The following is a 12,220-nucleotide window of genomic DNA, read 5'->3' on the forward strand; positions in this document are numbered from 1 at the left end:
AATTTACAAACATCCCAGAAACAAATTGGTATCCAGTACAGTCAACCCATGATCGGTATAATATGCTCAAACTGTCTTGCCCCAGAGAGCAACCTGGCACTGGCTGAAGTTTCCAAACTGTCTTCAGAGTCATACAATGTAAAAACCATATAAACAAGTTTAAATTGCATCATGTACTCTTTAATTACCAGCATAGGCCTGGTGGAATAGAAAACTTCAAAGGCATTTAAAAGTTGAAACAAAAGGGGCCTGCTGCATCTTCATTGACGAGTATCCTACAATACTAGGCTGATAAAATTAAAGGCTGTTTCTTGTTTGCAAATGAGCCTCACCAACTTAGGGAACAGCCAGTGATGCTCCTGCTGATGATCTCTGGTGGAGCTGGGGTATATATAAGGTAACCTGGACCTATGTTCAGGACTTTGTAAACTAATCTGGCTTGGTAGAAGATAGGCAGCCAGACAAAGATATCCCATGTTCTTGGCCAGATGCCCCCACCAGCAGTCTGGCACCAGCTGCAGCTTCTGAACTAGACCCAAGGGCAGCCCCACATCGAGCCTGATACAAGTAGTCCAGCCTTGACGTTACCAATGCATGGAATACAGTGATCAGGCTATCCCTGCCCAGGAACAGCTGTAGCTGAGAGCCGAACGAAGCCGTCCAAGTTGGTGGCCACTGCCTCCAGTGGGAGCAGCCTCCATAGTTTGTGAACTATGTGAAGGACTTTATTTTACATATACAGTGGTACCTCTGGTGCGAACGGGATCCGTTCCGGGGCCCTGTTCACAACATGAGCAGAATGCAGGTCGCGGGTTGCCGCTTCTGCGCATGTGCGTGGTGATGTGCGTGTGCGTGGTGATGAGCATCTGCGCATGCGTGAGTGGCAAAGCCCGGAAGTAACACTTTCCGGTACTTGTGGGACGCAACCTGAAAAGATTTAACCTGAAGCAAATGCAACAAGAGGTAAGACTAAAGTTGCTTCCAACAGAATACAGAAAAGACATCGAAAAAACAAGCTTTTGGGAGAGGCATTTGGTTAGCCATTGTGAGGCCAGGATGTGGGACGGATGGCCCTTTGTACATGCACCATGGCACTGTTATTCTCGTCCACAAACCGCCTTGCTTTTCCTTCTGCTGCAGGAATCCGGGTTTGTTTTCGTTCCACTCTCTCCCAAGAAAAGAAACCCAGCAAGCCGACTCCTCCACGCAGCGGCCCCTTTAAGAGCCTCCTCCCTTTTTTAAGAATGAACCGGAATGATCAGCTGCAGGTGTCACGTGGTCTTGCAGCCCAGGCAGTTGGAAGAGCGATATGCAGGCAGGCGGTGGCGGCTGGGTCTGGCTGCCCCTCCTGTGGCTGGTGGGGAGCCGGGCAGGGGATCCCGCCGGGTATAAGAGGAAGGTAGGACGGCCCAGGGGCCGGTGGGTGGATGCCCTCCTTGGAGGACATTTATTTCTAAGGGATGTTTGAGGGCTCGGTGAGGTCAGCCGCTGCCAGTCTGGGCTGGCTCATGGTGGCTGGGGCTGATGGGAGCTGTAGTTGAAAACATCTGGTGGAGGGGCAGGTTGGCAAAGGCTAGGAGCCTCGGGAGCTGCCTTATGCAGAGTCAGAGCATTGGTCTATCTAGCTCAGTGTTGCCGGCATTGACTGGCAGCAGCAACTCTCCTGAGTTCTGGCCAGGGGACATTCCAAGTCCTACCTGCATTATACTGATTCAGACCATGCTCCATCTGGCCCAGTATTGTCTACACTGACTGGCAGCCATGGTTCTCTAGGATTTGTGGCAGGAAGTCTATTCCATCCCTACCTGGAGGCGATGTTGGGGTTTGAACTTTGGAGCTTTTAACATACAACCCAGGTGCTCTCCCACTGAGCTGTGGCTCCTTCTAGTATCATGGGAAGTTGCCTTATACCAAGTCCGACCATTCGTCCATCTAGCTCAGTATTGCCTGCAATACTGAGCTAGATGGCAGTGGCATTCCGGCAGTGGCATTCCGGGGTTTCAGGCAGGGATTCTATTCCAACCCTACCTGGACATGCTATTGGAGATTGCACCTGGGATCTTCTGCATGCAAAGCAAATGCTCTCCAGCTTTTCTCAACCTGTGGGTCCCCAGATGTTGTTGAACTACAACTCCCATCACCCCTAGCTAGCAAGACCAGAGCTCAGGGATTATGGGAGTTATAGTCCAACAACATCTGGAGACCCACAGGTTGAGAACCACTACGAGTCTACCCACTGAGCTGCAGCTGACGCTGATCAATGTTGTGTACCCCAGGAATGGGGTGCCCCTTTGGTCCTCCAGGTGTTGGGCTCCATTGCCCATCCACCTGGCAATATAGTTCAGCAACACCTGAAGCTTTATTTTTACATGCTAATTTACACTTATTATGTTTTATTTTCTCTGTTACGCCTGTTGAAGGAAAGGAAAGTGGGGGGTGGGAGAGAGAATGATCAGTGAAAATGAGAAAAACAGGAAGAGAGAGGAAAACTCTGCTGTGTTGTGGGGTGGATTTTAGGACTAGGGGATTTCCATGTGGGCTCCAACCATTTCAAAGACCCAACTTTGAATCATGTTCTCCCAAATGGGAGCCAGTTGTTGTTTTTAACCACTGTGTGTTTTTATGAGTTCCAAATCCTTGCTCCGTCAGAAAGCCCTGCAAGATTCCTCTTGGGGCTAGTCAGCATTTCTGTTTTATATTTTAATCCTCCTTCCTCTCTGTTGCTCGCGAAGGCATGGTTTCCCCTCTGTGTTATCCTCACAGCATCCTTATAAGGTAGGGCAAGGCAGAATTGAAGTGCCTGGGCCACAGAGGTCACCCAGTGAGTTTCATGGCTCAGTGGGGATTTGAACCCCTAGCCTGACACTCAGTCCACTGAACAATGCCGGCTCTCCACCTCTGAGCCTGGCCCACCACGTAAGGTTGTTGTGAGGGTGAGATGGAAGCAGAGCCATACATATGCCACCTTGAGCTTCCTGGGAGGAAGTGTGGGGTTAAAATACAAAAAAAGGATGCATGTGCATGTTTTTAAAATGGCAGATCCAATCTTGTAAGCTGGGATTCGCAACTAGAACCAAGACACTGAGCTTTTCAAAGACAGTGTGTTCCTGCATTGTCTGATTTTTGCCTCCTGAAAATCTTGCGCCAGGGCCAAATCTGACTCCTGGGAATCTCCAGTTGTTCCTCTGATCTCTGAATGGGGCACCAGTGTGTTAGACTTTTCTGGTGCCCCATTTTTTATACAGTACTGAGGGTGAGGAGATCAAGCAGGAGTTTCAGACTCTCGAATCCTGCCTTTGGCCTGTGAAAAATATGTTGGTGTGCATTGGTATTCCCTGCCTAGAAGCCAGATCAGGAGTCTGTGGGGACTTAATTTTTCTCCTGGTGAGACACTACCACCAAGTTTCAAAGTTAGGGAATCAAATCCATTCGTTTCCTGTCAGTGTTTGGGGTGTAATAAAACCCACATTCCAACCTCATTGCCTGCTTTCCCACTCTACGCTGCTTGGGCTGAGGCAAATTACAGGTATGTTTGTGGTAAAAAAAATACTTTTTTATTGACGTTTTTAAAACCAAGGCCCAAAATGCACTGCAGTAAAAATACAAGGAAGGAAAATGGTCTCTTCCCTTAGTTCCGCAATCACTTTTGGTTTCACAGTACATTGATATTTTTTTTAAAATGGAGATTTGTCCTTATTTGCTGGGCTAACATCAGAAAGAAGAGTAATAAACACAGTCCTGGACTGCCTTTCTCAATATGGTTAGAAGTTCTTTTATTTAACTTCTAAAAGTTGTCGACCCTAGAAGTAGTTCTTAGTGAGCTGATATGTAAGGCAAATATTCCTTGCTTTTCAGTTATGTAATACTTTCAGTCCGTTCTTTTTTTTACAGTGGGAATTAGATATGCTGATCTGGTCATATTTCAGTGTTTTGAAATGGCCATTGCCGGCCAGCTGCCTTCCAGTTGTTTTGACAAAGTCAGGAGGGATTTGCAATCCAAAACTGCTAGATCCTAAGTTGGTTTTGGATTGTAGTTTCCTTTGAAAATAAACTAAATGAAGCTCAAAGCACTCTCTTCTCTGACAGTTCTCTACACCAGTGTTTTTCAACCTTTTTTGGGCAAAGGCACACTTGTTTCATGAAAAAAATCACGAGGCACACCACCATTAGAAAATGTTTAATATTTTTTTCTTTAATGGCAAACAAAAACGTTGCGAACTGTTCTCTACTCAGCGGAGATCGATCCGCTGATCCCCGCTGAGCCGGCGGATGACAGCTCCGTCTCCGCACTGTGTGCGGAGAGGGAGATGTCAGAGCCCTGCTGCTCTCTATGGGGAATCGGATGAGAGCGGACCGCCTGTCCGCTCTCATCCGATCCCATCCGATCTGATCCCCACCCAGGATGGATGGAAAATAGGGTGGACACAGTCCGGCGCCCGCCTAGTGGGTGAAAATTTGACTTTTTTTAAAAAAAAAAAAAATCTTTCAAATTTTTCAATTTTTCCCACGGCACACCAGGCAACATCTCGCGGCACACTAGTGTGCCACGGAACAGTGGTTGAAAAACACTGCTCTACACAACGGGAGGGATTTTTGCATGCCCTCTGCCCCCACCCAGCACTGGCGTGAGTCTTCCAGAAGATTGCCCAGATGTGGGAATGTGGCCCCTGAGCTGTGTGTTGAGTGTTGGACTAAAACCTGGGCAAGGCCAGGATTCGAATCCGCACTCAGCTACGAAGCTCATTAGGTGACCTTGGGCCAGTCACTGCTTCTCCCAACCTAACCTACCTCACAGGGTTGTTGTGAGGATAAAAATGGGGAGGAGGAGACAACAATGTATGCCCTTTCCTACTCCTTGGAAGAAAGAAGGTGGGATGCAATAAATAAATAAGTGAAACACTCTTAGGCCACAGGTAATGAAAAGCCCATAAGGGAAGAGGGTGGCGCTGTGGGTTAAACCACAGAGCCTAGGGCTTGCCGATCAGAAGGTTGGCAGTTCAAATCCCCGTGACAGGGTGAGCTCCCGTTGCTCAGTCCCTGCTCCTGCCAACCTAGCAGTTCGAACGCACATCAAAGTGCAAGTAGATAAATAGGTAAACAGCATTTCCGTGCGTTGCTCTGGTTCGCCAGAAGCGGCTTAGTCATGCTGGCTACATGACCTGGAAGCTGTATGCCGGCTCCCTCGGCCAATAAAGCGAGATGAGCACCGCAACCCCAGAGTCGTCCGCGACTGGACCTAATGGCCAGGGGTCCCTTTACCTAATGAAAAGCCCAAGGCCTGGCAAATAAGAAGTGTTTATGCCTGGTGCCTAAAGATACATAATAATGACTTTGCCTGGCGCTTGTGAAGCAGATTTAACACCCTGGTGGGGACGCCCATTTCCAGGTCTCCCTGGAGTATAACCCTGGCTGGAACAGCTCTGCCGTGAACCTCCTGCACGTCCGGGCGGTGGGTCTCAACGACACCATCCATTATGTCTGGAGTACCATCGGGGCACCCACTGTGTTGCTGGTCTACACAGGAAGCCAGAGCAGTGGTCTCCACGTCAACTGGACCCGGCTCCTCTCCCCCTCGCCCTCCGGAGCCATCCAGGTCGAGCCAGCTGGAAGCGTTTTGTATTCCATGGCTGTCATCTTTTCCAAGGTAAGTTTGGGGGGCTGTGGAGTCTGAAATGAAGGCAGGAGGTGGTGTGTGGGGTTATCCAAGTGGGGTGGGACGAAAATGGCAGCAGTGGGGAGAAAAGGGGTGTGACTATAGCTGCTCCAGTACGTTGGGCATCATCTGGCTAGCCACTATGAGAACACGGTGCTGGGCTAGATGGGGCCTCCTTTGGCCGAATCCAGCTGGGCTCGTCCTACATTAACACAGATGTTTCTAGGTGTTTGAGTACAACGGCACAAAGACCTCGGATCTCTCCAAAGCTAACGCAAGCAGCTTCTACCCCACCTATGATTTGGCCAACTTCACCTGGGACAGCCTTGATGGCCAGCTGAACGAGACTACTTTGACAGCGACGTTTCGAGGGGTTGGCCCCGACTCTGGAGGAACCTTCCGGAATGGAAGCATCTCCTTCCAGGTAAAAAAAGGGCGTGGCTTCCCCTCCGACAGGTCAGAGAGCCAGTTGCTGCGTGTTGTCATGACGGGCTGTTGTAGATCATGCTGTATATCTAATCAGTGATGAAATGTGGAGTTTTTCTCTCTTCAACAATGGATGTGTGTCAGTTGCAAATAAATATAAGGCGGCTTTGTTGTTGTTTTTTTCAAACTTGGTTCGCTAGATGCAAGTCAAATAATCATGCTAAATCAGATCACTTTTTCGGGAGGGCATGGGGAACATCTGTGGTAAACTATGGAACTTGCTGCCACAGGAGGCAGGGAGGGCCACCAATTTGGATGGCTTTGAAAGAGGATTCAACAGATTCATGGAGGAGAAAGCTATCAATGGCTACTAGCCGTAATGACTATGCTCTGTCTCCATACTTGGAGGCAACAAAGCTTATGAATACCAGCTATGGAAACACAGGAGTGGAGAAGGCTCTTGTGCTCAGGTGCTGCTTGTCGGTTTCCAATAATAATAATAATAATAATAAATATGATGATGATTATAATAATAATAATAAATTTATTACTTATACCCTGCCCATCTGGCCAGGCCTCCCCAGCCATAATGGGCATCTGGTTGGCGACTGTGGAAACAGGGTGCTGAACTAGATGGGCCACTGGCCTGATCCAGCAGGTTCTTCTTAAGAGAAATATAAGGAATGGAAGGAGAAGGGTTGGGGAACCTTTGGCCCTCCATATCCAGCCCCCATCGTCTCCATTGGCCATACTGTTTGGGCCTCATTGGCAGTCCAAAGATACACCTGGACAGCTGTGGCTTCTCCACCCTGGGCTGTTTTTATCCAGCTATGCCACAGCGCGTCTCTCGCAACTGCAGGGCTCGCACTGTGAGACTCTCTTGCCTAACCAGCCAACTCTCCACCGTTGGCGGTCCCCATCGCTGCTCCCCAGGTGACGGCGTACGAAGAGACCAGCCGCGATGGCCCGCTCCCGCGTCTCCTGCACACGGCCAACAGCTCCAAGGTGGACTTTGTCATGCGCGGGGTCGCTCCTCGGGGCAGCCGCTCTCGCTTTGCGCTGGAGATTGTCACCGTGGAGGAGAGAGGCGGGCAGAAGCAGTTGGAATCCACCCGCTCGATCGACGATGAGTATACGCCGACCATATTCGAGGTAATGAATACGGGGCATGAAACTTGCATTGTGCAGAAAGGGCGCCTCTGAAACGTGTGCAGAGTGTCATTTCCCTGCTAACTAGTCACGCTTAGCTCCAAGTATTGACGTTAGGAAAAGGGGCTTCTGGCTTAAGAGGGTACCAGGGAGGGAGGTATTAGCCCTAAAATCCCAAACTGAGGTTGGATGGCCATCGGCCAGGGATTCCTTAGCTGTGATTCCTGCATCGCAGGGCGTTGGGACTAGAGGGCTCTTGGGTCCCCTTCCAACTCTATGATTTGTCTTGCCTGGAAATTATTTATTTACCATATTTTTCCATGTATAACATGCCCCCGGGTATAAAACGACCCCTATTTTTTGGGACTCCAAATTGAGGAAATGGGGGAAGATTGCCCACAGTTGGTGAGCTTGGGGGGGGGGTTGCCAACAATCGCTCACCCGCCTGACTGCCACTGCCAATCCCACGCATCGATGAAGCCACCAGCAGCCGCCAATCACCCGCCCAAATACCACAGCAGCAAATCGCCAGCAGACCTTGCAGCACCCACCAATCACCAGACCAAACGCCGCTGACAATCTCCTGCTCGTGGCAGCCACCACTAGCCCGTCCCACCTCAGCACTATCCGTGTATAAGATGACCCCCAATTTTTAGCATTTTTTTATAATAAAAAAACCCTTGTCTTATACACAGAAAAATATGGTAGATAAATAGACCACCATTTCCTACAAGGATCTCAGGGTGGCATACAGGCTTCTCCTGCTTCATTCTGTTGTTACAACAGTTCTGTGAGGTAGGTTAGAGAGAGACAGACAGACAGACACACAGAGAGCAATTGCCCCAAGTTGACTAATTATCAGTAGTAGTAGTAGTAAGCCCCAGTGGTATCATTACACTTTAAATCAGGGGTAGGCAAGCTAAGGCCCAGGGGCTAAGGCCCTTCTAAATCCGGCCCGCGGACGGTCCAGGAATCAGTGTGTTTTTACATGAGTAGAATGTGTCCTTTTATTTAAAATGCATCTCTGGGTTATTTGTGGGGCATAGGAATTCGTTCATTTTTATTCCCCCCCCCCCCCAAAAAAAATATAGTCTGGCCCACCACATGGTCTGAGGGATGGTGGACCGGCCCACAGCTGAAAAAGGTTGCTGACTCCTGCTTTAAATGTATGGTGTGAATATGACCCTAATTTCACGACTGCCTGCTTTTCCTTTTCTTGGAGCAGATGGCCCAGCTGGTTTCCGTCCCCCGCAACGACAGCACTGGGTTCAGCTTCCTCCAATGGAAGACGGCAGCGTACAGCGCCTTGCAGCCCAAGCGGGAAGACACTGTCCACTGCGAGTATTACCAGCTGGAGACGGAGAATCGCACGGTTCCTCGGCCTAGCATAGCCCACGCCTACTTTGGGGAGGAGCTGGAGGTCCACAATGGCGTGGCCGCCATCAACATCTCCTTCGGCAGTGAGGACAGCGAGGCCTACCAAGAAAAGAGCTACCTGAGCTGGTGAGCAGCGGTCTTGGGGGGCTAGGTTTCTTTTCCCTGCGTAAAAAACAGGTGGGGAAAAGGAGGCCCCTCTTAACCCCTACGCCACACGGACCGCGGATGGAGAGGAGGGAGAAGCAAGCCCATAAGTTGAGGTAAAGGGACCCCTGATCACTAGGTCCAGTCGCAGACGACTCTGGGGTTGCGGCGCTCATCTCGCTTTATTGGCCAAGGGAGCCGGCGTACAGCTTCTGGGTCATGTGGCCAGCATGACTAAGCCGCTTCTGGCGAACCAGAGCAGTGCACAGAAACGCCATTTACCTTCCCGCCGCAGTGGTACCTATTTATCTACTTGCACTTTGATGTGCTTTCGAACTGCTAGGTTGGCAGGAGCAGGGACTGAGCAACGGGAGCTCACCCCATTGTGGGGATTCGAACCGCCAACCTTCCAATCGGCAAGCCCTGGGCTCTGTGGTTTAACCCACAGCGCCACCCGTGTCCCATATAAGTTGAGGTATTGGCTAACAATTTTTCTTCTCTCCCCCCACCCCTCCTGTCACCCCTTCCAGGTCTGCGCTGATTGGCTTCGGTGAGCCCCCCAAGGACGGCTTCTCCCCCCTCGTGATCGCAATCCTCGCAGTGGGGCTGGGGACTCCAGTGCTGCTCCTGGTGGGGGGCAGCATCACCGTCCTCGTCTCTCGGAAGAAGCCCTATTCAGAGTACGAACCCATCAACTGATTGTTGTCAGTGGACAGCTGCCCTCAGCGGCTTGGCCAAACTGGCTTCTGGTAGCTTAACTCCAGAGGCGTTTCATGCAGCTGTTTCTGGGGAATGTTTCTTCTGTTTCCTTCAGGGAGACATCTCAGTGGCTTAATTTATCTCCTGGTGAAGATGCTCTGGTCTGCTTACTGTGTTTGGGTACCCTCGGTAGATGGATGGTGCTACCTGGTGGGGCCATTTGCATTGTCCCCCACCTGTATTCTCTTGTGGAGGGAGGAGGGAAGTGTGTTTTAATAGTTCGGCTGCTTATCAAGATCACTCCCCAGATGTTTTCCTTCCTACCACTTGAAATTACTGTCACTTGGAAGACTCTACCGTGATATGTGCAGTTCTCAATATTCCAGAGGCACAGGGGTGTTTACAATGGGACAGGGAATGTGTGGACCATTAGACATACTTGGACTCCAGCTGCTGTCATCATCCCTGATCAAGGGCTGCTGGGAGTCGGAGTCTGTCAGCATCTCGAGGGCTGCAAGTTCCCGGTCCCTGGTTTACGGTGCCCATTTCCCAAAGAGGGTTCTGTGGTTTTTCTTTCGCTGGGGGACGCTGGAGAGGCTGAATTGTCTTTTCATTTCCCCCGCCAAACACCCTGCGATAAGCTTTGGGAAGGGGTAGTATTTTGGGTCCTCCGTTCCCTCAGACATTCACTTTCTTACCCTCTCAAAATATAACGGCGTCTTTGCACTGCATTGCTTCATCAACAATCTCTTGACCAGACATCTTTCCAAAGATACGTTCTGCCTTTCATTTTTTTTAAAAAAGCATTGTCTTGTTTTCAACGGGTGACATTTACAAAGTACTGTTTTTTTAAAAAAAACAAAAATATTGCTGAAATGCCTCCTACAGTTGCAAACTTCTTTTCCAATTGAGGCTCCTCTGTATTATTTTTTTAAAGGGAACAAAGCTTTCCCCTGGTGGAGCCCTTCCGAGATGGTGGAGGCTGCAGATGTTTCTCTTGCTGTGCAATATAATGATGGTGGTGATGATTTGAACAGCTATATCCTCTGGTTCTCTCTCTCCGTGATACAGCTGTCAAATGTGGGAAGGGAAGCTGGCAACCCGTTTGTCTTTTTCCCCACAAAAAAGGGTAAGCCACTGTTGTTGTGTTTACAGGCTAACGGCCATGAAACAAAGGACAAATTGCACTATTGACTGTTAAGTAATGCACCTTTTCCTTATTCTGGAAGTTAGGGTCAGAAAACCAGGACACCCCAAAATTGTTGAGCTTTTTTTAAAAAAGGAAATCTCCGAAATTGTTGAGGTCAATTGTCAGAGGGCTGCTTGAAGAGCCAGTTCGGAAGCTCTCGTCTGAAGCGAGAAGGGCTTCCATTTGGGCTGCGTGGACATCTTTTGGGATTGGTAAGGGGAAACCAATTCTGATTCCTTCTTTGGTGTGAAGCATCAAAGCACAGACTAAGGCAAATCTCCTCAACCTGGTGCCTTCTGGATGTTGTTCAACCCAGCCAGCACGGCCAATACTCAGGGATGATGGGAAGTGTAGTTCAGCAATATCTGAAGGGCAGCAGGTTGGGGAAGGCAGGTCATGGGGGGGTTCATTTGCAGAGGTTGTCGGGGAGTTTATGTGCATTTCCAGCTGCCACTTGTATTTTGTGGACCAATTAAAGGTTATTTTGTTTTGGAATTGGTTTTGTGTGGTTTCTGTATGCCAATGCCTCTTTCTTTTGGAGCTAAATTTAGGGAGGTGAAGAATCGTTTTTTTAATTTTCAGTGTTGGTATGTGGTCGTTTTTTAAACCCTTTCTGTTTAAGGAAAGGTCAAAGGTCAGCCGCCTATTCATCTTTTCTTGCGTTTCCATAGAGTGACTCTGTGAAACAGTGTTTTTCACTTCTGCCATTAGTGTTCCTGGTTTTGCAATCCTCTGGCTAGCTTTCTGCCACCCGCCTCTGCAAACTGCCAATATCCCACTTCCTGTGCTCTTCTCGGGCCCGCATGGGATTGTGCAATGCAGGCAGCACTGATAACAGGCACCCTCCTAAGCCTGTGTTCTTCCTGGATCTTCCTGGTCCTCATCGCTGGTCTCTCTTTCAGGTAGCCTGCTTCTGTTGCCATTTCTCCACCCTGCTTGCTCTCTTGCTCCAGGGCAGAAATGGGAATAAGCATGAGGGCAAGAGCAGAGCCTCTTGGCTAGGGCTGCTTTTGTTGCTGTTGTCGAGAAATCACACTATCGGTAGTATTTGCAAAGATAGCAAATGATCCGCAGAGGCTGGATTATCTTTGCTGTTACAAAGCTATATGCAAAACTTAGCTTAGCTTCCTTGCCCTGCTGGTGTCACCCTGAACTGATTCCCCCACCCGCATACAACCATGTCTAAAATCACTTTGGTTCCTTCTGCCTTGGCTGCTGTCATTTATTTATTTCGTAAAATTGATTGTAAAAGGACGCCCTCAAACCAGTTTACAAGAAATAAAGTAATAATAAATTTGCCATTAAGAAGAATTAACCAATAATTTAAAAGTTCTAGAAAGTTAAACTAAAGAGAGAATAAAACTCACTTCAACTTTCTAAACACTGTATCAGCATAGGCTTGTAGTGAGTCCTATTGTTTATCTATGTGCTGCGTGAAAAAAGTACTTTTTCATCTCTCCTGACATTTCCCTTCCTGCCCCCGACACCCAAAAAACACCCGATGAGCAAAAAACAACCCATTACACAGTCACTGCTGCTGTGTAAGCAAATTGACACTTTTGTGGTGAGCTGTTGGTCACAGA

At 49.0% G+C, this 12,220-nt stretch overlaps 1 protein-coding gene across 2 annotated transcripts; it reads left to right on the forward strand.

The window, feature by feature from the left end:
- Positions 1–1,266: 1,266 nt before the first annotated feature.
- On the forward strand, positions 1,267–11,132 carry GLMP (glycosylated lysosomal membrane protein). 2 transcript variants are annotated; one of them, XM_081842477.1, is made up of 7 exons: positions 1,267–1,399; positions 5,387–5,644; positions 5,880–6,077; positions 7,013–7,231; positions 8,454–8,731; positions 9,280–9,429; positions 10,386–11,132. In XM_081842477.1, the coding sequence occupies exons 1-7, from the start codon at positions 1,310–1,312 to the stop codon at positions 10,459–10,461; spliced, it is 1,269 nt and encodes a 422-aa protein (XP_081698603.1). In that variant the 5' UTR covers positions 1,267–1,309; the 3' UTR covers positions 10,462–11,132. The 2 variants fall into 2 exon arrangements, with proteins under 2 accessions (XP_081698603.1, XP_081698604.1); XM_081842478.1 differs by having other exon boundaries at positions 9,280–11,132.
- Positions 11,133–12,220: the final 1,088 nt, after the last annotated feature.

This window comes from Podarcis erhardii (genome assembly GCF_964252035.2).
Source record: "Podarcis erhardii genome assembly, chromosome: 15".
NCBI lineage: Eukaryota > Metazoa > Chordata > Lepidosauria > Squamata > Lacertidae > Podarcis > Podarcis erhardii.